We start from the raw sequence: 27,359 nt of genomic DNA, 5'->3' as shown, positions 1-27,359 counted from the left end.
GACTAGTGTCCTTAACTACTTTTTCAAAGGTTTAAGATTATCTTACCCACCTTTTCTACCAATCTCAATCCTTAAATTCTGGGACAAAGGGCTCAGCTGCTTCTAGAAATGGAGCATCACATTCTGAATGCAATGATGTATTTTAACTTTTTGTTTTTAAATACAAGAAAAAGCCTATACTGAACTTCGAAAAAGTCAGACTTCTATCTTGCTTAAGTCCACTGCATGTGCAAAAGGTAAGGCAATGCAGTTCATGTTCAGTGACTTGGTTCATCTTATTCTTCCAGGTATCAGACTAACCTGGTGACACCAAGATAACTTTTCACCCAAATAACAGTATCTAGAACTAGAAAATACTTACACTGTGCTTACAGGTGCAGCTCAATCAAGAAAAAGGCCACTCAAGCTTCCCTCATGTTGACTACATAAATACAAGAATATTTTAATACAGTTCAACTATTTTCCAAGAGTCTCAGTTCTTGTCAGAGATGTGATACTGTTTGAAAATTAGTCTCAATTTCCCTGTGACTATTTCAGTTTCAAACCAAGTATCTACAAATGCCATAGTTACTCTGTGAATACCACCAATGCAGACTTCATTGGGGATGAGGAAAGGAAGACCATCATTACTCTGGGGAGCCCTTCCACAAACTGAGCTGTAGTGTCTGAACCCTCCTGCTCAGTTCTCCTTTAAAGAGCCAACAGCAGCAAGCTATGGGTTTCCATCTAACTAGACCTATTCCAAAGGTCAGCCCTTAAAGAATTTTGTATGCCTTTTGCCACAAGTCTGGGGACCATATGTTTGTTAAGGTACCTCCAGAGTTCCAGCCAGACAGCCAGAAAACTGTAGGCATCTAAAAGTTGTAAACTAATTAATTAGAGCAATCTTAAAATCAGATAATCAGATATGAAGTACTCAACCTTGACTTCTGTGAAATTAAGTAAATGCTCAAATGTGTATTAAGATTTTCCATAATAAAAATACTTCCATATTGGATTTGTGTATAATACTGCCATTAGTCTAAAAGGGGTGGGAAGACAGATGACATGAAATCTACACCAAAGGTAGTTGAAAAGTCCATTCATAAAACTTTTATTCCACTTACATCAACTTAATACACATGTTCTGAACAGTTATGCTTGGATTGTTCATGAAAATTTCATAAGACATTAAACAAAGCTAGCCATCATCTCAAGTTATTTCCCTGTTAACTATTTTTACAGCACATGCATGTTAGGCAAGTATCAAAAAAAAAAATCACAAAAGCAAAAAACCTAAAAAAGTTAAATACATGGGTTTTTGTTTTACTGCTGTGCTCGATATACAGTGTCATTATGGATATCAAGCAATTCATTTTTTACTGCATCTTTACTTGTACATTTGTTCTTAGGTTGCTTAAACCATTTAAATACAAATAAAATGTGTAGCAAAAATAATGAAAGCAACAGCAGGTAACTTTACAAATAATGGAATGTGAACCGTTTCTCTGTCCTTCTCTAGAGAAAGTTGATTGGGTTATCAAACTGTCTTAAGGAACACTTCAGCTGCAATCAAAGATGTACACTTGATTGGTATATTCCACAGATTTCACATGTTGACTTGACATGCAATATCTATGGGACATCAGTTTATTCACAGCCATGCGTGCTCCAGCTTGAATATTCATGCTAACTACACCTGTGGCTGCAACTGATTATCCCTTTTTTCCATCGTGACAGACCAATATGCAAGCAGTCATCTTTGCTTGACATAGAAAGCTGTTTTAACACTGGCCTTGTGGGAAGCCACAATGTACCAAAAGTACTATGCCAAACATGTAAAACTTGTATAAAAATTTCACAACCCTATATTGGCCACCTCAGATGAAAACAGATAAATTCCCCAAATGTTAACTGGCTCTATTCCCCTAATATTAAACAAAACCACATGGGAAATATAGAAATCCAAATAGAAGTAACATAAACCTGTCAAATCGTAAACAAAAACTATTTGTGGGACAGCATGGATGACAAATGGTCTACTGTGTAAATTTCAGAATGAGGCAGACGGAAGTTGGAAGGCTGGTTAATTCTCCCCTCCTTCTCCTGCTTCGGCTTCATCTCCTTGGGTATCCGATGTCCACAACTGGTTGGGAAAGAAAACAGAGTAAAAGATGTAAGATATTAACATTTATGACTAATAATTAATACAGAATTATTAGAAAGAAAGCCTACTTCTTAAATAATAATTTTGTAAGAGGTCCTAGTAAGCACCATGGAAAAAAAAAAAGCGCACATTAACACGAATATTTTTCTTGGCTATTACAAAATGGAAATCTAGTCCTAGGTGACCTGACCCTATGCTGTGTTTAATGAGAAAGTTCATGAATAGTCAAAACCAAAGTCTCATATCCACAAGGCTTACTAAAATACAATTACAGGCAGGCAGGAATCAGACCTACAAAAAAAGATACAACAATCAGGAACTAATACTTGGTTTCCTGTGGATTTGTACTTCCTCCTCAAGCGAGCTTCACACATCTTTCCAAAGGAAGAGTTTCAGTAAAGGTCTCTCTCCACAACAAACATTATAGTGAATGCTACCTTTTCTCCAAAACGGGCATCTGAAGGTTTTTTGGTTTTGGTTTTTGTTTTTTAAAAACAAAAACATTTCACCGAAATCTCTATGCCTTGGCTCTATTCAGTCAATCGTGCCCTGATTTGCAACTTTTGGAACACAGAGCTTCCAAACTTGGAGGGCATGGCAAGGATGGAAGAAAATCAGGCTAAACATGCAGCATGCACAAAATCTTATTTTCAGCTCCATAAAATCATACTAAGGAGCCATATATCAAGATTAAGTACCAACTAAGGAAACTAAGCATCAGTTCCAGAGCAACACCCAGGACAAAGAAATTATTTTGTGAACCAAGTATTTCGCCACGCTGGCTGATTCCAAACTATTACCAGCCCAGTATGATTTGTAATCTCTCACTTTATGGAGTTATAGCAGCATTAACCGAATCCTTCACGCTCTGTAGCGTAAGGTAGTAAAACCTAAGAATAACTAATTCTCTACCTACAGTGTTATACCACTAAGGTCTCACAAGATGCTTTAAAAAAATAAAAAATAAAAAAAATCCATCATCATAAACATTTTATCCTTTCCAGGAGTAAAAGACAATAGAGAAACCAGCGCAAGAACAGTAGCCTTGTTCTTGCTCTGAATACACAATATCTGCACTAAATGTTCCTTGCTGAAGGCATCAAGCAACAAGTTATTTTACCGAAGACAATTATACTACTACATTAGTCTCAATTTCAGTGCTATTCTTACAAGGAACAGTTAGTAAGAACAGTTTTATCAGAATTTTATCAGAGCCTTCTATCCTAAATCCTCACCTCTAGAATATCTACAGATATGTACATATACATATCTTTTAATGTAATGAATAAAGGGCCTGACTGCTATGAAAGGAGGATTACCAAATGAGAGCACAGTTTAACAAATCTGCTGGGGAAAAAAACCCTTAGGGGGAAGCAATGCTTTTTTTTTTTTATCAAAGAAAACAAAACAGTTTCATAACAGAGCAAAGAAGGAATTATCTAGCAATCCCAGTAAAACAGATTTTGACTGGATATGTTAAACAACCCTCTGAACAGTTCTCTGCCTTCAGTCCCTGCTGAGAATGAACACAGACTCTTCTTCAGCCATATAAGACTCAATGTAAAAAGAACCAACAACCAAGGAAACTGCTCCTGCATGTAGCTGATCATCAACGTGCTGAATCACTGTCAAAAGCCTACCTCACAGACTGTAACAGACTTGCATAACTAGCAAAACAGACCTTTTTCATGTTTAGGAAATTCATTGCAGTCTTTCCCAGTCACATATACATCAAAAGTTATTTTCTACCTCAAGACCTTGTGGACAAACATGGAATCAATGCACCTGTACGGGTCATGCCAAGCATTTAAGGCAAGACATATCATTCATTCAAGAGTATGGAAACCTGCAGCTGTCCACAGCTTTCTCCCTTATAACAGAAAGCTCACATCAATCAGCAGGCCTACTACTGTTAATTCACACACTATGGTAGCTCAGTCCGAGTTTTGTTCTTGTATGAAACAATTTGCTTTCCAACTGCTATGACAAGCTTGACATTATTTTTACTGGGAAGCTAGCAATTAAAGTCAGCTTCTATTCTCTATTTCAATACCACTCATTCAGAGGACAGCTCTTGAGCAATCTCACTCAAGGGGACAGTACACATAGACATTGAGAGCGATGCCAACCCTGTATCTGTCTCCATTACAGAGGTTGAGAAATCTCTTCCATTTGTTTTGTAAGCAACAGCTGGAACAATCACAAGTAGTTTTTTCAGTAGTGTTAAGTTGCCATTCTAGTGGAAAAGGTTCCAAGGAACAGGGAAATAAAGTGTTAGAAATAAAAGCAGAAAATACAGCAACTCCAATTTTATGCAACTGTACAGCTTTACTTCTAGTTATGTTAAAAGAAGTCCAGCTATTTTGTAAAGGTCTCTGATATCAGATGCACAGAATGTGAACAAGGAGTACACCTGGCGACAAGAGGTGCTTCTTATTTTTTCAGTCCTTTCTTGCAGCTCTTCCCCACCAAAAGACCAGGGAGTGAACTATGCCATTAATTACACTATAGTATGTTTGCTTATTTACTGTTTCATTTGCTTCTGATGTTTATCTTTGCCAGTTTTAAAGTTCAAAGTAGGTTACCCCCCCCCACAAGATAAAGATTTTGATTACTCTGACAGAACAACACAATCTTGATCCATAACTTACACCACAGACAGCTGAGTCCAAGGAAAAAAAGAATTAAGACTGTTGTTTTACAACTGCCGTGGAAATAGCTTGGCTAGCACTGATTCCAATTTCAGTTTTACCAAAATTAAAACCAAACAAAAAAACCCCCAAACAACAGGTCCTTAAATGGACTTGTTAGCTTTGTTTGTGGTTTTCATGTAGGATCTATTCGTTGCACACACAAGCACACAGAATAAGCTATATGAAATTTGACGTAAGTTTTGAAGAGGCAACTGCGACTGTATTCTGAAATGCTGATTAACAAGAGGTAATAGCTTTGCTAGTCACAGTCCAAACTACATTGCTTAAACATGCTAAATTCCTTGAATAAAAAACACCTGAAAAATTTGGTCAATTTGTCACCTGTCAGAAAACCATGTTAATTAGCATGCAGACAAAAAAAGACTAGGCAGGAGAAAAAGATGTAGCTTAGAAACATGATGTACCATAAACTCATCTGTAAGTAAATGACAGACAGGGCTCCACAGCTAAGAATGAACAGGACAACTCTGAGTGCCACAAAGACCAATCCTGTTAACAATATGCAAACTTTAACGATACTCACTGTCAAGTTGTCTCTCAGTAACTGCATTATTAGCGTGCTGTCTTTGTATGACTCTTCACTTAATGTATCAAGTTCAGCAATTGCTTCATCAAAAGCCTAGTGTTATAAAAACAAACAACTCCATTGGCTATGCAACAAAAGGTTATGCAAATAATTTACATGGAATTTTTCCCCCCCTTAGACTTACCGTTTTTGCAAGGGAACAGGCTTTCTCCGGGGAATTGAGAATCTCATAATAAAACACGGAGAAATTCAGAGCCAGACCTAATCTGATAGGATGTGTTGGCTGCATCTCTTTTTTACTGATTTCAAAAGCTTCTTGATATGCTTGTTGTGATTGCTCCACTATCCCTTTGGGGAAAAAACAAACACACAAAAACCACAACAAGTAAGTAATTCACATACTGTATTCAGACGTACAATCAGGACTGTGTTCACGCTTGCATGAACAAAGTATGTTAAGAGTGAAAGCCTGTGAATGAACACTTTACCTAACAAGTCACCATTTCATGAAGATTTTGCTTAATTACATTTTTAAATTATTAAAAAACCAGGAAGTTGTCATTGACCAAATCACAGGTTTGAGACTCTCCTTGTCACACTGTGACTACTTGTATTTACAAAGGTTTGCAGTAGTTTTGTAGCACTTAAGGAATATAAAACCCACCACCTATATGAAAAGGTACAAAATTGAAGTTTTAACTACACACAGGTTTGAAATAGTACCACAGCTTCAATGTCTTTAAACATTACAAAGCATTACAGATCTACATTTTAGTCACAGAAAACACTGATGACCTTTGCCTACCATGCTGAACCCTTTCAGTACTAGTCATCTGTGAATTTCCATTCAAATTGATTGGCAAAGATAGCGTGGCATACCTCAACCCAAATTAAATATATATTTTTAAAAGCTTCCAACAGTTCCATTTCCAACGCAGATATGGAAAGCATTTTTACCAAACTTAAAGGTTCTAGTACCTATAAACTTTGAAGTAAGGAGAAAAATTAACAATTGGGCTCTTTTTTAGAGATTAATCTTTTGCCATTCTCTTAATTGGATCAATTGTACAAGTTATAAATGCTTGGAGGGAAAAAACCCAACTGTATTGTGTATACTAAGGCTGAAGAGCTCAACAGTTTCCATTCTCACTGAACGCACTTGAACTTATGAGCGCACTATGCCTGCACAAGTCAGAGATCATGGCCCAATGCAGCCCACAAGCTGGACTATGCCCTTGATGACTGCAGGAGGCAAGAGACAGCTAGACACTGAGCACAAAGGGACCATTGTTCCTGCACTCTCCAAGACTGTTAATAGCATCTGAGAAAAAGGTGGGCAGGAAGTCATTCAATTCAGATGCAAAAGCACTCCAATCCTAACATTTCTGGATCTCATCAGAAATGCATCCAGCATGATCTCCGCAAGAGCCACCAGTCACATGTATTAAAAAATAAAGGAATTTTAGGCTAAGGACTCAAAAATACATCAGTATTTAAGTCAGAAGTACTCAAAGTCTGAGAATAACTGAATACCAATATTCAGGATGTCTATGCAATCTCTATTTGTTCACCTTTATGTATTCACAAAAACTAAAGCATCATATTGTCCTCTTCAACACGGAAGAGGGAGGACACTTGCTATGCAATTATTCAACACTTTGTCCTCTCTACACTTATCACTAATAATGGAGTGCTTCAGAAAAATCAGACAACTGCTGTAACACCTTGAAAGCGATTAGAAATTGGTACATTATAGTTGAGAAGAACCAGGTTTACTCTAAGTTAAATTTAGAAATAGCGAGAAGTGTTTTACTCTTCTCATAATGGAAAAGCCTTAGAAAATGGCACCGTTTATGAAAAGCAAAACAAGCAGCATGAAAAACAAGTAACTTTAGGGAATGAAGCTGAGCATTTTATTATCATTTTTCTTTAACATAAATAACTTTAAAAAAAAGCATATTTCTCCTTATTTGAGAAAACACAGTTACCTTTTGAGCAGTGATTCGGGGAACTTAGTGTAAAATTTGATGTATTCTATTAATTTTTAAATCAGTCACCCAGTATAAAAGAGTTGCAAGATTTTTAACCTTGAATTCTTTCAAAAGTATTGTACAGTTCCAAAGTTCAAGGCTAAAATAGTAGGTACCTGCTTGACATTCCTGTCCGCTAGATTGCTGTAAGAAAACCCCAGTTGATAAAATAAACGATCTGGTTTATGAAGATAAAAACCCAATTCCTAGAGTTGGGAGCTTTATGCTGTTGCTGTATTTACTGCAAAAGGCTGGAAGACTACTGCCCAACTAAATGGCCATTATTTCCTAAACAGTAATTATCAACTGCTCTTTTTCAAGGTCACAGACAGCATACAGGAAAAGCCTGTGAGATGAAACGCTTAGGGAGGGGGGAAAAAAAAAACAAACCACCCACCAAACAAAAAACCAAACCAAACAAATCTTTAGTTTAGGAGCCATAGCAACTATGAGCTAGATGGGCTTTCAAAAAATTTTCTTCACCTGGAAACTCACTAAAAACTGCTCAGCCAGAAGACTGGGTTAAATAAAAATGAACTTCAAAACTACATTAAACAAAGATTTTCACAATCTAATTTTAGAGGCTGCAACTTAATCCTCAACAGAAAAAGAAACTTTGGGACTCAAAATATTGTACCTTCTATGCATGTGAATAGAGATTACTAAAAGGAAAATATAATCACTCTGTACAGTAACAGATCTGAAGTCCTGGTTACACATGCAATTCTGCAGTCACCAAGACTGCTTCAGTTTGCATGCAGTAAGCATCAGAAGTCAAAACAAGGCCTATTATACTAAGTCTTAGTATCTTTATGCAACTCCCTGTTATCCAGCATACCGGGGAAACTGGGCTACCCTATGTAATGTGGATGTAACACATATGCTGCAAAGCTAAAGCAGACACATCTATCTCCTATTCTAAGTCTGTTTCACCTCAATGTAGTTTCAGGGAAGTCACGCAGACATCTTTCTGTATCATACTGGGAGAGCTTATTAGCTTGAGGGCAGCACAAGGCCACAGGGGCACCACACATTCAGCAGCACCGCAAGGAACCTAGCAAGCCCTACAAAAGGGCAGAGTGCTACTGAGCATCAGCCACACAGCTGAACAGTTTTCCAATAATCCCCGAGGGTCCCAGGTCCATGCATTCAGATTGTATGCGCGCTCCCAAGCATCCCATATTTCTCTAGACTGAGTGCAGGCTAAACTGAGTCTGCAAGAAAACAGCTCAGGGCTAGCAGAAGTTACCAGATTGGGCTCTGTGCAGAAGTGCACTGCTCTTCAGGGCACCTGCCACCAGTCCTAAACGGGCTCCAGGAAAGGGCTTAGCACTGTTTGCAATGAGCTGTATCTAAACATAATGTATTGTTCTGAGTTGAATGTGACTCTGCATGGAGTCAGCATGTTGTTAGGGTGTCTCTTCAACTACAGCAGGTAAGCCACCTAATATATTAAAGTGCCTTATATTAATTTTTCTAACTAAAGTTAGGTGAAGGCAACTTACCTGCAATTATGACAAGCTGCTTATATGAAGACACAAGAAACTTGAGGAAACAAACAACATTTGGACATTAAACTACCATGGTTATGGAAGAAATTTTCCTAACAGTAAGATTAGTTTTATTAATCCTTTGCTTCTCCAGGTGGTTTCTAGTCTCTCTGCTCACTGAACCTATGCAGACTTTTTGTATTCTGTAGAAATGCAGGAGAAACAGCACGAATAAGACTTCATAAAGCTACAAGACTTTGTTCCCCTACAAAGAGGGAAAAAACCAATATTCAGCCAGGCAGAAGATGATAAACCTGTACTTCAGTGAGAAACCAGATGCACGCATAAGTTGGAGCTGATTTCAAGATTTCATGACTGAACATCTGTTCCCCGCTTCAAACAGCAGAGGTACATGGGAACTTTCATAACTCATTTGAAAGCAAATGATCTATGATTTTTCTTCAGAAAACAGGAAGCCTATTACTAAAGAAATTTACATCCAGATCAGAATTATTCTAAAATTAGTCGTGGCAACACCCCACCAAAAGCAATCTAATTTGACAGTATTTAGCCACAAGCTGACATACAATACCTTTCTTGTCATCTCCAGCAGCAACCTCAGCCAAGTAACGGTAGTAGTCTCCTTTCATTTTCAAATAGAAAACTTTACTTTCTGCTTGCGAAGCATTAGGGATCAAGAACTTTTCCAACAGAGACTAAAACAGAAACAAAGAACATAGTGTTTTGAACATACATACTTTTACAGTGCGCTGAACCAACAATTCAATTATATTACAATCTATTTCAAAGTCAAGACAGCTTTACTTTTTTGACTATTGTCTTCACATCCTATATAGCATATTCAGCTAAGCAGAATGCGTTCTGGATCACAATTCTAGGTACAAAAAGGAATGCTGCATGCTGTGACTTCGATGGGGAGAAGGCGGCTGTGTTAATTTAGCAGATGAGTCTTGTATGACCAAAGGAAGGGTTTCTATAAGCCATTATACAGTACCCTGACAAAAATAAGGTAAAGAGTCCAGGCAGAGGGTATACAATGGAAGAAAGTCTGCATCCGCAGAAAATAATAAAAGGATCTGAAGTATCAGCTGCCAAATCAGGCAATAAGCAAGCCTTGTTAATCTAGCTGCCATTAACTGGAATGCTGTACTGGCACCGCCAGCAAGAAACTGCAAGGTGAACCTGGATTCTCTCAGATTTTCAGCTGTCTGGAAATGCAAGTCAGCTCTGTAGCACTGAAAAGGATCCTCTATTTGACTACATGCTGCCCTAGCAGGTGTTTCCTATATCTTCCAAAGCAAAGGTAGCTCTCTGGAGTCACTCCACCAAATCCTCCCTGTAGGCTCCCAGTTAAGACCAGGTTTTTCTAGATCATTCTAACTGCTTATTAAATTAACATAGCAAGTTCCCAGCTGAGGCAGTCATGTAATTTAGCAAAAGTTCTATTATGATGAAAAGAAAAGGAAAAAAGAAAATCACTAGCTCCAACACATTTAGTCAAATTAAGGTACAAGCTTGTCAAACTTCCTGATATTGAGTGCTTAAAGTCAGACTTTGAAAGAAAAGCCAGTTATTTAAAAGCCAGAAAAAGTACAGAAGTGCTCTTGAATACTCAAAATTAAATCAGAAGCTGTTACATATACTTGCTAAGGCTACATAGCAAACAATTTTTTAAAAGAGGTTTTAGTAAGAATTTTTGGGTGTCTTTTCTGCCCCTGTAAATTAGATGACTGACATTTCAGTTTTGCTCCACTGTTTTTAGCTCATATTTCAGATGACATCACAGAAATGGACAACCTAATTCAGTTCCAACCCACAGAATGATGGCTGCTTTACAGTAGTTTCCTCTAGACAGCACCCTGCAGGTTAAATGAATATCTTACACAACGTATTCCAGCCATACCATGAATATGGTAGGCTGTAACCACCATACTGCGACACAGGCACCTGTGATACCTACTCCGCTTAACAGGCCAACTGACAAAGCTACAGAAAACTGTAATTCACAGAAAGAGCAAGAAGAGTAAACAAGTTTGGTTTGTTGTTTGGTTTTTAATTAAAGTACTGCTAATTCATTTATATAAATCATGACTGTTTACCCTGGTAGACTCAAACTTGTGTGAAACCCCTCAAAACAACGTGACCTATTATGGCAGCTCTCTCTCATTTGTATCTCAGCAGATAGGGTAATGAAGAAGTCCGGCTGATGGAAACCGAAGTCAGACAAGGTTCAACTATGTTTATGCTCCAATGAGATAAAAACCTGTTAGTGGACTTTCTTTATTGGTTTCAACATAATGGAAGATATTTATTCAATCACCTTTAATATTAGATATTTCCAGTATTGTAGGGGTTGGCATAAAATATTCATTTTATAACTACGCAGGGAGACATCAAAAAATACTGCCTATCCTTGCTTCCCATCTGAATGACAGCAGAGGCAATCCTTTGGCAACAACTGGAACACAAGCAAGTTGGCGGCAGAAGTATTTTTATGGAGCCAGTCAAATGGGCTGCCGAGCTGCCTCATGCCAAGGGCACCTTTCTGGAGGGCATACTACTATGCAAGGAGAAGGGTTCAGAGCCACCTCTGCCCATGTGGCTGGAATGAAGCAGAAGGCCATAAGGTATATGGGTCACACACTTCAGCTCTCTGTAACTACTTACGTGCTCTGTTCTCACCATTGGAGAACGTCAAGATTCACAGCTATGACATTTTTCATGAGTGCCAAGAAACTCTGACTTCAATGACAACTGAAGGTTACCAGGCTCCTTATTAGTTTTTCTTTGTAGGACTGCAATTAAGTCAGGTGTGTCAGTCTGCACCTACCCTTCTGGCACCATGGGGAGTTGCCCTCCTTCTGTACCCTCCATTAATTGGTCAGACCAAAATATTTTCAGTGATTCTAGAAGCAGAAATTATTCATCATCTGTATAGAAGGTTGTTTGATTAAAAAGAACAGGTCTGCTTACTCCCATAGCAGCAACCAAACTTCCAGGCTTAAACTTCACTTAGGTCACAAATGAGGTAAAGTTGTTTGCAAACACCTAATTGAATGGCTGAATTGCACCAGCAGACAGAGAAGAGGAAAGATTACCAATTGAGAAAGTCTTCCTAATCAGATACATACTATTAGGGCAACAGCAGCTCGGACAGTGCATAAAACTTGTATTGAAAAAGTTTTAAACCCATGTTGAATTTAAAGAGTGATGAACTAAGAAAATCCCTTTGAACAGCTATTCATAGAATACAGCCTATGCAAAAAGGCTCTGATTCCAAGACTGCACTGGTAGCTTGCTCATATCTGGATGAAAGACTCTATTCTACACAAACAACATGTAGGACTGGTAGGCCACATATCTTTGGGAGAAATTTATTAATGCCAAATACTTCATAAACAGCAACAACAAAACCTGAAAGCAGATTAACATTTAAAAGCTAGCATGTGAAACTACTGAAAGGACATCTCTCCCCTATTATTTATCTAGTACTATATATTCAGTTTCTCCGGTTTGTACCAGTCTTTTTATTTCACGATTTTTTTTTTTTTTTTTTACTGGCATGAGTAAACACAGAACACTCCTTTAAAGTTAGCCTGAAGATTCAGAGTACACTGATTTATCCTAGAAAGTGGCTGGGAAAGCCACAATCTGCATGGAGGTGGTGTGGCTACAGAAATCCATACAGATGAGACTTACTAATAAAACTACTGACCTTTTAGATTTCAATTACAGAAGATAACATAAAAAGTTAGGTATAACCAATCTAACACTTTGTTATCTGCTAACACATCTGCTTATGGGGAATACTGTTTATCTTTTTTTTTTTTTTAAAATAGCTTTAACTGCAAGGCTTTTCTGGAGGATAGAATTTTTTTCCACAGGGAGGAATATCTTGATATTTAAGTCCTATTGAGGGGTTCTGTTTGTCCAAAGCAGAAGAAACAGGAACATGAACTGTTTCAATAGCACCACCAATATATGCCTACCTTCTCTCTCCTTTACCAGCCGATATGATAATGTTTATCAGTATAGAGCTGATCACCGTATGGGCCACTGAAATGCTAACAGCTAGTCCAAGACTGGGGCAATTAGCTGTTCTGTAATTACTAAGTTTGTTAGGTGATCCGCATCGCTGCAATGCATACAACACCCTGACAACTGAAGTCCATACAGCACAGGTATATTATAGCTACATGGTATGTAGCTAAGCCTTCGTTCTCATTCATGACATTCCTGCTATCGTGTGAAATTCCCATCCAGTTTTGATATATGCTACAACTCCATGGGCAGTTAATAACAGTGCCTCAATCAGAATATGGTAGAAACAGCTTTTTATACAAAACCAAAACATTACTCCCTGCCCCCTAAACCCCATAACTGCTCAGCCGTAATTGTCAGAGGTTTTAATTTGACAGCAAGAATCTAACTGCTGTGAAACAAACCATAGCATTGTAGCCAATTAGGCAGATGCAGCAGCATCTTAGAGCACTTTTCAGCCCAAACCTGTAACAGCTTGTACAAGTGCTTCTAATACTTTTCATAGCAAAGTCATACACAGTATTTCCAGAAAGACTTCATGGAAAATTATTAAGTTTAAAAAAAAAAAGAAACAAACATGCATGTACTAAATTTGAATATCAACTCTTACTAATATGCTGGCCGTTAAAAGATCAGGCTTCAACATTTCATGTCTGCAATTGTGATTATAACTAAGTTAACAGCTTTCTGGTACTCCAGACTGGGAGAGACACCACATTCGAACTCAGGAGATGTCAGCTATGCTCACACATACCATAGATAAGAAATCTCATGAATTTGGTACATTCCGCCACCCCCAGCAAGTATGCACTAGAGAATAGTCATTGTCTCCAAAATAACAGAGGCTGCATGCACACAACTTTATTATTCTACCGGTGAACTTCAATCCTGGCTTATTTTAAACACTGAACTGGAAAGAGATTCACTTTCTTCCTTCTTACACGTGTTCTTTTGCCAGAGCAAGACACAGTCAACAGATGACATCAAGCACATTGCATTTTGAGCCCATTTTGATGAAGGCCCTATGGACTTGTTCCTGTGGTTTTGCAAGACAAAGTCTGAAAGGTAAGACTTATCAGACTCAGTTAGGGGTGTGAAGGAAGCATAACAAGTAGTAATTCTGTGTAACAAAAAAACCTAACACCCAACCCTTTACAAAGTCTGCCTGCTTCTTACTGCACGTAGACATGCTTCAGTTTGTCAAGTCATGGTAAGAACTTTAGTTGAAGACAGGAAGCCAACCCATAGACTTGAATAGTCCTTGCCTGACACTTGAAGCCTAAAACTACCCTTCTTTTAAAAGCATTTGCTTACATCTTTGGCAAATGACTTGTGTGGGCCAGAAGACTATTCCCAAATTCATCATGAGAGTATTAAAATCAATGCCTCAGTTCTGTGTTGTTGCTTATAGTTCTGTGCATATTTCCCTTTATTAAAGGTTTGGTCTCAGTACATGTTATTGCCTGGGAACTTTAGATAATTATTAATGCACATGAGGATTGCATCAACAGCTCAATTTTCTATTTAAGATACTTCCCTCCTGACAAACAGGAGAATAAGAATAAAATCACCAGTTTCTAGAAAAATATAGTTGTAAATGAGCAGGTAATATACAGTTAAAGTACTGAGAACAAGAAACTTTGTTTTTAAATACCAAAAATTAATTATTAAGATACATTGTTGAGTAAAAGCTCTAGAACTATTGGAGAAACAAAAAGATACTGCTCTCGCACAAAGGAACCAAGCTGCAGAATGGCAAAAATCCAAAAGGATACACTGATAAACATTAGGTAATTTAAACAGTATCAGCTTTGCTCAGAGCTAACAAGGCAGGCCTTTTGTTTTCTTGCAGTATCAAAAGACACCTGACATAGTTATGACTTTATTTCTTGTTTTGAAGATAAATTACACAGGAGTATTAGCTGAACTTTAATTCACACATCATCCATCTGTGGTATATGGCAAAGGGATGAAAAAGACATGGAAGAACTCTTTGTTTTTTAAATTCATGGAAGACGCGAAACAGTGTATCTTTTTTTAAGCTCAGCCTGAAACCTATTTCACACTAACTGACAATGGCCTACTATTTTCATGTTGCAAGCAGCATGCCTCTATCCTTTTCTGTGACATTATAAGAACACAGAAAGGATTGTACTGGCTGACAGGACTCTTCTGTCTACTAACCTACCTGCAACACTGCCCAAAAGAGGATGCCATTAGAAAAATACATAAAGAAAGCAAGAAAACATCATGCTTCCCTTAGCCTCCATCAATGCCTAAGGATTTCGTGAGCCAGATGTGGTTTCTCTGAATGTAGTAACCTTCAACAGGCTTCTTGTCCACATTCCATACATTGTGCAAACTCCTCTTACACCAACATAACTTTAATACCCACAATACACTATGGAGAAGAAGCTGCAGATACCTGACTAACTGGACATGAGAAAGCATTACTTTCATCACAAATCTACTCAGTTTCATATTAAAAAAAAAAAAGTTTAGTTTATAAAAGCACCGGTGCTCAAGTTTGCATTTCTTTTAGAAGACTACCAGATAACCTCAGATTATTTTAAGAGTTTCAGTACCATTTCCAAACAGGAATCAAAAGCCACCGCTGCACTTTCACACCATCCAGGTAGCTATTTACTTTGTTCCCTACAAAGGAAGAAGGTGAACAGGGAAGGAGGGAAAGAAAAATAAGAAAGATGTGATGGATATTAAGAAAAGGGGCATCCAGCTGAAGCACTGTTAGAACAAGCAATAAAATTACCACCTATTGAATCTTAAGATTCAGCTTTCCAGATACATCAAGATACACTTACCACCTGCAACCCCAGAGAGTACCAAGCTCCTCTTGTGTTCCAATGCTGCTAAGGCAACAACCCTTCCTCTGTGGCAGGAGAGACAAAACTACCCAGACTACCGTTACAATGTTGACTTGCTATATTCTGACTACCTGCGCAGCTGCTCATGAGTATTTGGAAGAATTACACATATAAAGTATCAGTGGTACTTAGGTAGACATTCAAAATACTGATTCAGATCAGTGATTTTGGTATGCACTTTGTGGGAAGGGCTACACGTACCTGGTTTCAAGTGGAAACCACTAACCAACCAGCACAGCAACGTAGCACACTTCTGTTTAGCTATTCCTTTACAGACATATTTTGATGACAAAGTTACTAAAGTAGGCCACCTGTGTTGGTCAAGTTCAAGACACCTATCATTTCCACAAAAAGCTAGCAAGTGATTTTCCATGCATGTGTTTTCTGCCTCAGCACCACAGTTAGGAAAGTTACTTGGGCTATAAAACAACACATGCAATTAGCTCCACTGCACAGATTGGCACAGACGCTACAAAGGGTTTAACCAAACCATTTGTGGCCAGTAGAAATCTTATTTACAAATGTCTACTTGAATTGTTGAAGGAAAATGACAAATATTTGTATTTTTAAAGGGAATATTTTTAGACAATCCCTTCCCAAACCCAGGCTGTTTTGAGACAGGCTCATTATGCTGCTTCTGATTACAGTTCTACCCAGAGCTCAGGATAAGGACTCTGCAACTGCTGCCTCATGGGTGACCTCCAACCCTCTTGGGGTAAAACCAAAAGGGCTGTTCTGCTGTCAGCCTTCTACTCCAGCCAAAAGCAAAGCCTCTTTTTTTAAAGTTAGCTACAGATTTCTATCTACTCATTTGCTCACTAGAACAGGAATACAAGAAAATCTGTCAAACACTAGTGGCTACTGTGGCATTGGAGATTATCTCTGGTAAAACATCTGCTGAAACGGAGGAAATGAGGCCTGAGTAATAAGATAGTAACTGAAAAAAGAACTAAAGGACTAATGGAGAAAAGGGAATCCTGTATAACAGGAAGAATGGCACGAAGTTTTAGCTTATGCAAAAAAATACTACTAAAACGGTCTAAATGTGTTTCTTTACAAAAGAGAACAAAAGCAGTATCACATATGGGCAGGTGGAGAAAAAAAAAATGGAAGTAGGACACCCTGAAAAATCATCTTCATGCTGACATGCGTGCTGGGGGATAGAACCAAGTCAGTCAGAAGTAGGTGTATGCACTAAAACACCTACAGGGTGCTTAGAGGAAAGATATGGCATGTACGGATGGACACACCACCCGTCTGCATAAAAAGAAAAGGATGGGAACTAAGGCAATGAGGAGCAGCATCTCAGTTCACACTTTTACAGTCATACACATAGCTCTCCTCGCAGATCTACCCTTCCCAACTTAGACTATCATGCCCTTTACTAGCTTGTTCCTTCTACCACTTTGCTTTCCAATTAGTATTTATGGCAAGGGAAGCAAATGTGCTTAATATCAGGATATACTCCTTGAGATTATTCAAAAGACTTTTAAAGTCTTTCATGCTAGGCATTACAGGTTTTTACCAAAGTACGCTTAACACGTGACAGTAAAGGAACCAAATTCTGAAGCATAGGCAAAACCACCTCTCAGTCAGTAACCAGCTCTGAGAAAACTCATACGAAAGGCAGCAGCCAGTAAGACACTTAATAGAAATATAGTTAGGATTAAAGTATTTAATTTGTTGAGGCATTGCTATAGATATTAATACACAAAACAGTTTCCACTGAGGATCAAAACCAATATGCAATTTTTTACCTGTTTTGGGGTTTTTTTTGCATCACCTCATTAATTTATTTCTTGAATATTGGGAACTTGCAACAAAAAAAAAGAACGGTGCCAAATGCATCGATCATTATTCTCTGAAGAAACAGAACAACTTCTGAGAAACTTGATATAATACAAAATGGAAGCCAACTGAGCTGGATGTGAATTTCTGCTAGACAGGTAGGTCTAAGCTATAGCTATTGTGGCTGTACTCCAAACCTGAACACGTTCTAGCTGTCTTAAGACTCTACAGTTTTGGTCTCTAAAGAAATGTTATTAAAAAACCCCATGAACATGATGTAACACTTTTTATCCTTGATAAGAAACAGAAGTAGGAACCATTTATCTTTTGCAGCTTGCACTGTGAGCAGATCTGAAACCTTCTGAAGCAGACTATTTACCCATTAGGAGTTCATTATAGCATACACTGTTAATAAAAGCATTTTATTAGCAAAAATGCCATTTTAGTGATGTAAGCATACTCTGCACTAGGAAAATCTGATCAGCTAGAGATCAGATTCCCATTGTTAGATATTTTGTTACCTGCATAATCACAAAAGGTAACAATATCCAGAAAAAAACCCCACCAAACCACAACTGCTCTCCGCCTCATTTGAGCTGCATTAAATCTGATTAAAATAAAAAAAAATTTACTGTTCATCTCAGCAGCAGCATGTCTTATTATTAAGTCTCATTAGAAGAGGCATTACCAAGCTTCTGTCAGATTTCAAGTAAAATAGGCAACTACACAAAAGCTGACATTAAGTAAAAAACAAGTTCAAGAAATAATCGCAATCTTAATGCTCTTCAATCAACTTTAATAGCCCAAGCTTTCTCAAACTATTTCAAAATGGCAGTCAACTACTGCCTGAATGGACAACCAACTTCAGGTTCAGAGCCAGGAGCCGCTGTGTCTGCCTACAGTAAAGAACAAATAAAGTGTTTTGAGAACCTGCTTCAGAAACACGTACTTCTGTCAAGTGCATAGTAACAAGACAGAAGTTTCCAGATAAAACCAGAGATTGTGTGGCATCTGTTTATACAGAGATAATGAACTAACTCTGCTCATATTCTAAATTTTCTATTTCTATCACTTAACAGCTTTCACAGGCACAGTAAAAGCTGGTATCTTAATGCAAGGTTTCTACTCTCAGCCTTCTAAGTAACCAACCAGTGAAACAAACACACTTAGCAGCTTCACAAAATTACAAGTACACGCAATGAAGTTCTTGCTTCAACAGCATGGAAGGAGGAGAGTACCTGTCACAGCTGACTGAACTGATCAACTTACTTTATTTTGCTGCTTAGAACTGCATTATCAGCAGTAAGTGCATAAAGTACTTGAACACTGAAGATTGTCAAATGAAGCAAGCTGTTACTTGGGATGCTTTTGAACAGTATAAGCACTATGTACTTTCTTTTTTTAAATCAAAGCCAATTATTAAGCATTAATGCCAAGTGAAATTAATGCAGCAGACTATTAGTTATAGTAAAGATTTGTTCTACTTCCAATAAATGCAAGAGGATATAGATACATGTATATAAGTGTATACACACATGTGAATAGCTAATATAAGTATCAGAGGTAACTGCATGTTTAAATATTTTTTTGCATTTATGCAGAGCACTGTAGCTGATTTTATGAAAAATGGGTGCATTAAAAACATGTATCAACATTATAGATGCACTTCTTGCTAAGATTAATAAGTACTAGCTCACCTTTGCTCCTGCAGCCCAACCACCAGTAAATTACTTATATATCCTGGAATCTAAAATTATTTCAAACACAAGCTGAAGTTTCATGCATTTACAAACATTTACATGAACAATGTAGCATAAATAAAAACCAACATAAGTCATCTCATGTTTGAACTGATCCATGAATGATGTTTCAATTCTCCAAGATTCAACAGCTTTTCAACTGATTTGCTTTAAAAAAAAAATAAAGGAAATTGCTCTAGTTTAGGCAGTGCTTTCACTGCAGGAAAAAAAGAAAAAGAAAAAAACCAAACAAACTAAAAACCCAACAACCAAAAAAAGAAAAAAAAACCAACCCTGAAGGGGTGTAGCTACAACCAGGGAAGTGATTAAAGGATTAACAGAGTGAAATCATGAGGTTGATGCAAATTGCCTCAGCCTTCTACCTTCAATATATGTGAGCAATTATACCAGCCAAACCCTAACTGAAAAAGCTAGGCTTGGAGAGTTAATCAAAAGCTTAAATTATAACCGTCCTGGGAAGTTAGTAAACCCTGGCTACATTTTGCTGTGATATATAAAAGCTCATTCAGAGAAGCATTTGTGAACCAGAGGTACTCGCATATTTTCACATATGCCACTAGCACATTACCAATTACCATCTTTTAATATAAATTTTAACAACTTGAGATGACAACTTGAGTTCTATGTCAAGGTTTGGGCTCCACAGTACAAGAGAGACATGGATATATATACTGAAATGAGTCCAGCGGAGGCCACCGGCATGACTACAGGGCTGGAGCACGTGATGCACAAGGCAAGGCTGAGAGAGCCAGGTTTCTTCAGCCTGAAGAAGAGAAGACCAGCAGATCTTACTGCTGTGTACAACTGCCTAGAGAAGATGGAGCTAGACTCTTCCTGGAGGTCTACTATGAAATGAGGCAGCAGAAATGTTGGAAGATGAGAAGTTCTGATTACACAGGCTGTCCAGAGAGGTTGTGGAATCTCTATCCTTGAAGATATTCAAAATTTGAATGACAAGACCTTGAGCAATGTGATCTAACTGGATATGTTCTGAGCAGAGTTGAACTAAATTACCCCCCTTCCAACGTAAATTATTCAAGCAAAACAAATAATAAGGACTAAGTTTTCCAAAATAAAGATTTTGGGCACCTAACTCCTAGATTTCAACAAACTAATCACCCCCCTTCTGTGATCGACATTCTGCAAATAGAAGCTTCTACAAACGCCTCCCCTTCTTTTCCAAAAACATCAAATAAAGGACACAGCTCTCAAAGACAGAAACAAAGTGCAGTCAAAAATAAAAAATTAAGCAAGCCTGAAGAAGTCATAGAACTGAAGGTAGCAATTGTCAGTCAGAACACTGAATTTTGTTAGTAACAGGTATCTTCATAGCATAGAAGGTTGTATGGTATAATCAGTCACGCAAGCTTATAAGCAATCTACTCATCTGCTTGTTAGCACCACTGTAAGTTAGCTGTGCTCTTTGACCATCAGGAGCACACGCTGAGCATAAAACAGTTGACCTTAAAAAACAGAACAAACAAAAAAACCCCAAACCAAACACCTGTGCATGTCAAAAAGCATATGGCTTCCTATAGGAGAAAGGACTAAATTTCCTAATCCTGTCATTAAGAATTAGTGCAGAAACCGGTTTTATAGATGTTAACATAGTAACCTATTAGATGTTTGCAGGCAACTAGAAAATAGTCCCACAGTAATTTGAGTATTATGGCAATAGGCATTAATTCTGTGGTATGTTCTTTAAAAAGCCATTTAGATGCATTCTGTGTGGAATTACATTCCCTTCCCCTAGTGAACTGCAGCCCCATGACAGGTTACTAAACCTTCTCCTACTCCCCCCCCCCACAAACCAACATACATATGAAAGAATCGCAAACCTAAAGTCACTTATTTGAGATTTAACTGCACTGTCTCTTCTCACTTCTAAAAAGTGAAGCATCCATAACAAGTGCAAAGAAATCTAAATAGTGTAAGCACACAAGGAGTACCATTTTATGCTTCTGAGCATGAAGTTAGAAAGAAGTAACATGGTGAAGAAAGCAAACAATTCATCTTATTGAGAGGGTCCTAACAGCACCGTTAACCTGCAGCTTTTCTGGTAGGGAGGGAGTGGGGAAAAGTGCTGTGTAGCACCTATGTGCAACAGTAACTCCAGAACACTGAAGGGCAGCCAAGGTTTCAGGAAGCTCTCTAGACCTTAAGGGATACAACCAAAAGGGAAAAGAAACAGTGAAACAGAATGCTTGAGCACTGCAAGGAAAGAGATTTACTTAAGCTATGACTGTGGGGGAACTTGGGGGAGGAGGAGACATAACCTAGAAGACTGGGCATGGGGGAAGAACATGGGACCTGTCACTGGTACACTTTGAAGGACATGCAGGGGACTATTGCTGTGTGTGCCAGCCTAGGAAAGAGATTGTAACTGTCTAGAAATACATTCATACTAAAGTGAAGATAGCCAGTTGTGTTTTAAATGATTAATTTACATTAGCTCATGTCAGAGACTGCCTGAAAGCTCCTAGTAGTTTAGAGCTCCTGAGAACTTCTAACATGCAAGCAGTATCAGATGTTAGCTATTTATTCAAAGACCTCTCCATACATTCTTCTCTATACTTCAGAATCCTCATTAGCTGAAAAATGCATCTTACTACAGATTTAATTTGAACCCCTTCAGTTACAGCTCTGTTTCCCATTGACTGCAAAAAGCATTTTGAAGAACACCCACACCTGTTGGATTAATAACAATTTTTATTATGGAAATTACAAATAAAATATCATTATACTGGTGTTTTAGACAGACCCTCCCTTCTACTATAGAAAGTGAAACAGGATGTGAAGCACACACTTAGCTAACATGAGGAAAAGTACTTAACAAAAAGCTTAATTTCCTGTATCAATAGGAAATTTCTGAGGCTGGAAATTTTCTATAATACTCAAGCACATTTAAGATGCTCAAGTACGGCAATGTACTTCCTTCCCCCCCCCCCACTATATTATTCTTGAAGAATTTGGAAATTCAGTCTTTATTGTTACAGTGCAAGGAACTTGTACTCTATGCACAATGTATCACAATTATTTGCAGTTTATCAGCACTACCGTACCAACTCCAAATTAGAGTCAGTTATGCTACACCTGAATATACTCCAATGTATATCTGACAGAATTGGTGCTGGACCAAGAAATTTTAGGCGTCTCTTCTTTGTACAGCAGCACTCTGAGGCTGCAGCAAACAAGAGGACGAGTTCAGCTGTTTGTAGAGCTGTAGAGGTAGTCTGCGGCAGGTTCAAGTGAGGGAAGATTTAGGAAGTGGCAAGAATGTAGATGCTGGCTTTTCCTGCTGCAAGGTCAGTGTAAAGGAGAAAAATTAACAGTCAGATCTGACCACATAACTGCTAAAATTTTTATCATCGAGTCTAGTAAGTTACGAAGCAAGAAAAAAGTCCAGTATTAATTGCTCTTACTCACTCCATAAGTTAGCGGAAGAGCTGGGAACAGAACCCAGGCACAGTTTAGTATACTCTGTGTCTACCGGATTAGAGGAGCTATTTCTTCCAACCCACTAGTAATTCGATTCCAACAAATGAGGGAAGAGAGCGAGAAGCTGCAGAGGAGCCAGCTTTGGCTACATTCTGCTAGTCACAAACACATTCTCTTAATTGGTTTCCTCCCTTCACCACTGAAGTTAGGACACCAGTCCCTTCCACACTCAGCTGTGATGTAACACCCCAGGGTATTAAATATTACTTAAGAGCCTAGCAGGCAATTGAAGACACAACAACAGCTCAAACAGATTCACAGTCTTAATAAAAGATACAAAAGTTTCGGAGCTGCTTTTGTACTGTAATTGATAAGGCTCATGACTGAAAGCTTCGAGTTTGTTAACACTTCAGGTCTTATTAATGGCACACTTCACACCAACCAAGATTTGGTAAGCCTTGTTTTTCACTTCTGTGAACAATCATAGACTAGGTTATGCTATACAAAAATTACAGAGGACCTTCTGAAAAAAACCCCCAACCTAGTTCTAGGTTTGCATGTAGCATTGTGCAGACTCCTGTTCATAAAAAACAACTAAATATGTTACCACAATTCTTTTTTTTCTGTTAAAGTAAAGCATATGTCAAATAAAGCAATATGGTCAGCCATGCTTCTACGCGAATAAGAATGTATATGAACAGGATATTCCAAGAAAACAAGAATATTTTTTAAATATAAATCTAATTCTTCAATGCAATCAGCAATGCCAAAAGTAGTGCATGTCATTTGAAAGCATTTTTAAAACCCATCCCTTGAATTAAAAAAAAAAAATTAAAAAATTGTTTTTTCTTTTTAAACCTAAGTCTAAAAAAAGTAGTTTTATTACTCCTAATCACTGTCTAAGGCATTGTTTCTTCTGGACAGTAATTTTTCCTTAATCTACTAAGAAAAATTGCACCAGCAACACTGAAGATTAGTAAGACATTAGCTTCCTAAAAGTAATAACATGTCAAAGAATAATGATTTCTTTGGATAATGTATGTGTATCTCATTAAACACAAAGAGAGACTCAAGTCCCCTTACGAGATTTGGAAGATTTAACAAGATTCCCCACCTGTGTTCCCTCCTCACAGATACTTTAGCTGCTGCAGCAAACTCAAAAGCTGGGGTTTTTATTTAGTTTTTGTATTTAGCATGTACAATAAAAACTAGTTTCACCTCAGTCTGGTTTCCATTATCAGAAAAAAATTGAAATGCAAACACCAAGTTCTTCTAAAAGGAGGTTTCTAAGCCAAATGACTTAATTAAAATGATTTCTTAAACCCAAACGTAGTTTACAAAAGAATTTCGGATCACTCTGAACTAAAAGCATCTAGCCCTGAGGACTTTCCCGTTAAAATCAATTAATTAATTTAAAAAAGAAATAACAAGAAATTAGAACACCAGATTTGGATCCTTATTTCCCTGGCTTAAATAGATAAGCCACCACTTAACACCACAAGAACTAGTAAATCAGTTCTTTCCTATGCGTAAGTTTGGCAATTCCATTTTCATAGTGGCAGTTTAAGAGTTATCCTTACACAAGATAACAAAACATATGAAACTGGGTGTGTTACAATAACCATGGAAGCCAGCCTAAACTGGAAGCCAAGACTCAGGAGTTACCCATGCCGACTTTTACACACCCTTGGAGAACCAGTCTTCTAGCAGCAATCACCACCCATGTCATTTAGTTATCTTACACAGCAAGCAAAATTTATGCTACTAATTGATCTTAATTTTCATTTGACATCAGATCTTCAAGCACATACTTAGCTATTTAACACTTCCCTCATATCACATGTCATTCTGTCACCTCCAGGTACATGACCCCTCGTCACATATGGGATGACACACCAGCAGGGTCCACACTCCAGTGGACAATTCTATTGCTGACAGTAACATCTACCTCACACGTGGTCACAGGTCACTGGACATCCATTATAATCGTGTGCTCGCTGAAGCACCGCAGGCGTATGCAGTTGAAAAAAACCCTGACAATCTGGAATAAGCATTTGGAAGAGGTCTGGATTTCATAAACCAGACTCCTAACGAAAATATAGGGTTGTTCGCAGGGTACATGCACATTTTAACACAACTACAAGCCACAGAAAATGCCTAACTTGAACACCCTTTTAGTTTGCTACTAAAAATTTTAAGTTTAAGAGGGTATCACAGCATTTCTACTGCCTCTTCCTGCAGACAATTTTCTGCATGGCTGAGTCATAACTAACATTACATCATCTTACCCAGGGAGGGGCACAATTTCCGTAGAGTAAGAACTACCTCTTACAACTAGAGCAGCATATTAAAGTAGCAGAAATCAAAGTGATCTAGGATACAAATACTGCACTGAGGGGGAAGGGTGGAGGAGAAACCCCAAACTAAACCTATATCTAGTTCAGTCTCAGAGAAATAAGTTGATTTTTCACAACTATTACTTTACATACAATAATGTTTAAACATGTCTCCATATTCATTAGCATTCATAACTATGATGATTTGTATATAAATAATCGATACATTAGAAGGAAAGAAAAGTCAGACATTTTTTAAACCTTGTCCTTCAGAAATAGCATAGGAGACCACAGCTTTACTGCCAGACTAGAAGTAGTCCCAGAGGGCCCAGCACCATTTACCCCATAACTCTAAGTAAAAACGGATCAACAGTTTCATTATTTCTCACCAGCACATCATTGCAGATGTCTCTTAGCTCAGTCTCAATTTTCTCTCTGTATTCTCGAGCCATCTGCTGTTTTTTCTCAGCGCCTTCCGTCTTTTGTTCAATACTTGAGACGACTCTCCAAGATGACCTACGGGCTCCTACAACATTTTTATAGGCAACAGAGAGAAGATTCCTCTCTTCGTTGGACAACTCAGCTCCTTGCTCAGTCACAGACTTCATGCAACTTGCCATGTCATCATATCTTTCAGCCTGCTCAGCCAGTTTGGCCTTCTGCACCAGCTCATTTTTATCCATGCTGATATTTCTAAAGAGGAAAAATAGCGAGGCATTATTCAGACATTGATCAAGGACAAAGGTGTTTTAACCTCATATGTTCAGACCAACCATTCTCTAAGTAGTTTGGAACTGTAAGAGGTACAACTGAAATCCAGAACACAAGGCATACAAGCACTCAATGCTCAAACACACGGATACGTGGATTGAAGAGTTAAAGTCACTGATTCCTCCTGAGAAACTGTTGACTTTTAAAAGTATGTTATCATTTTAATAAACGCAAACAAAAGCATCCAGAGGTGAACTGAAAAGCAAATCATTCCTATCTTATGCACATCAACGATCCTAATTCTTTGCCATCACTCTCTCATAAGACTACGTTCAAGCTGCAGCATCAACTGCATGCAATTATCAATACAACAAAATTGACAAAAAAAAAATCCAATAGTAAGTTTTTCACAGGAGAAGACCAAATAAAGGCTAGACAAACAGTGCCAACTTTCTGTGCCTTGACAGAATCTTACAGTTACATGCAGAAAGACTTGGCATACGGATCTGCAAATCAAATCCCCCACTGGATATTACAAAGTCAGAATGCACCAAATATCTAAATTTCAAGGTGTACACCCTTCGACAATGTTCACTTCCTTTCCCAAAATGGGATATGCTAGATGTCCTGAGCCAGGTACTGCTGCTCAGCCTGAGAGGCTCTGCTTTCAGAGACAGAAGGAAATTTTACTATTTAAAAATATTACTTCAACATCAGTATTTGAGATAGCATGACCTGGCTGAGATGCTTTATAACCTGCATCTTATCCGCACTTTGAAAAAAAAAAATTAAAAAAATCGAGTTCTGGTGAACAGGGGTTTCAGGTTTTTTTTTTGGTACATCAGGAAAGATTACTCGTCCCTCACCCCCCACCCTTTTATGTATCTTGACTTGATCGGTTTTGAGGCCGTGGCAATGTGCTTTGGGATACACCATCCTTTAAAGTTTGACTAGATTATTAAAGCAAGAACCAATTTTGGTCATGTACACTTTATGTGTTTCTGTATGTTCCATACACAAAAATCCAGCATCTTAGTCTTTAGCCATTAACCGTTTTGTCATTTTGCGCGAAGTTACCGCAAACAATAGCGGCACTATCTTCCATTTAGGGATAAATTAAGCAAGTTCTAACATTCCGGTCACCTGAAAGGGAAAGTTTTAGTAGCTCCCACCCCCAACGCCGGGGCACAAACTCGGCGGCTGTTCCGCAGCGTTGGCGAACGCGCGCTGAAAACTTGACCGCACCGCGAACGGCGGGGTTAAGGAGCCATTTTAAAGCAAGGTTTGGGCTGCGGCTATTTACCACCCGGCGCGACCAGGGCTGAGCGCCGTTAAAACGCCAGCCCCGACGCCAGTCCACCGCGCTGCCCGCGGGCTGCTACGGCGGCATCCCTCCTCGGCGGCCAGGCCGCCCGTCCTTCCCGGCGGCCGAGGGCGACCGCTCGCAGGCGCGGCCAAGGGCTGGGCGCTGGC

General features: G+C 38.4%; 1 protein-coding gene across 1 annotated transcript; it reads right to left on the bottom strand.

The window, feature by feature from the left end:
- Positions 1 to 1,066: 1,066 nt before the first annotated feature.
- On the bottom strand, positions 1,067 to 26,080 carry YWHAZ (tyrosine 3-monooxygenase/tryptophan 5-monooxygenase activation protein, zeta). Its single transcript, XM_010577033.1, has 5 exons — positions 25,565 to 26,080; positions 9,499 to 9,622; positions 5,571 to 5,734; positions 5,384 to 5,479; positions 1,067 to 2,125 (listed from the first exon to the last, which is right to left on the bottom strand). The coding sequence occupies exons 1-5, from the start codon at positions 25,856 to 25,858 to the stop codon at positions 2,066 to 2,068; spliced, it is 738 nt and encodes a 245-aa protein (XP_010575335.1). The 5' UTR covers positions 25,859 to 26,080; the 3' UTR covers positions 1,067 to 2,065.
- Positions 26,081 to 27,359: the final 1,279 nt, after the last annotated feature.

Source organism: Haliaeetus leucocephalus, unplaced genomic scaffold (genome assembly GCF_000737465.1).
Source record: "Haliaeetus leucocephalus isolate CR32 unplaced genomic scaffold, Haliaeetus_leucocephalus-4.0 Scaffold555, whole genome shotgun sequence".
Lineage (NCBI taxonomy): Eukaryota > Metazoa > Chordata > Aves > Accipitriformes > Accipitridae > Haliaeetus > Haliaeetus leucocephalus.
Note: the sequence above shows the minus strand (reverse complement) of the source record. Positions and strands in the feature narration are given on the sequence as shown.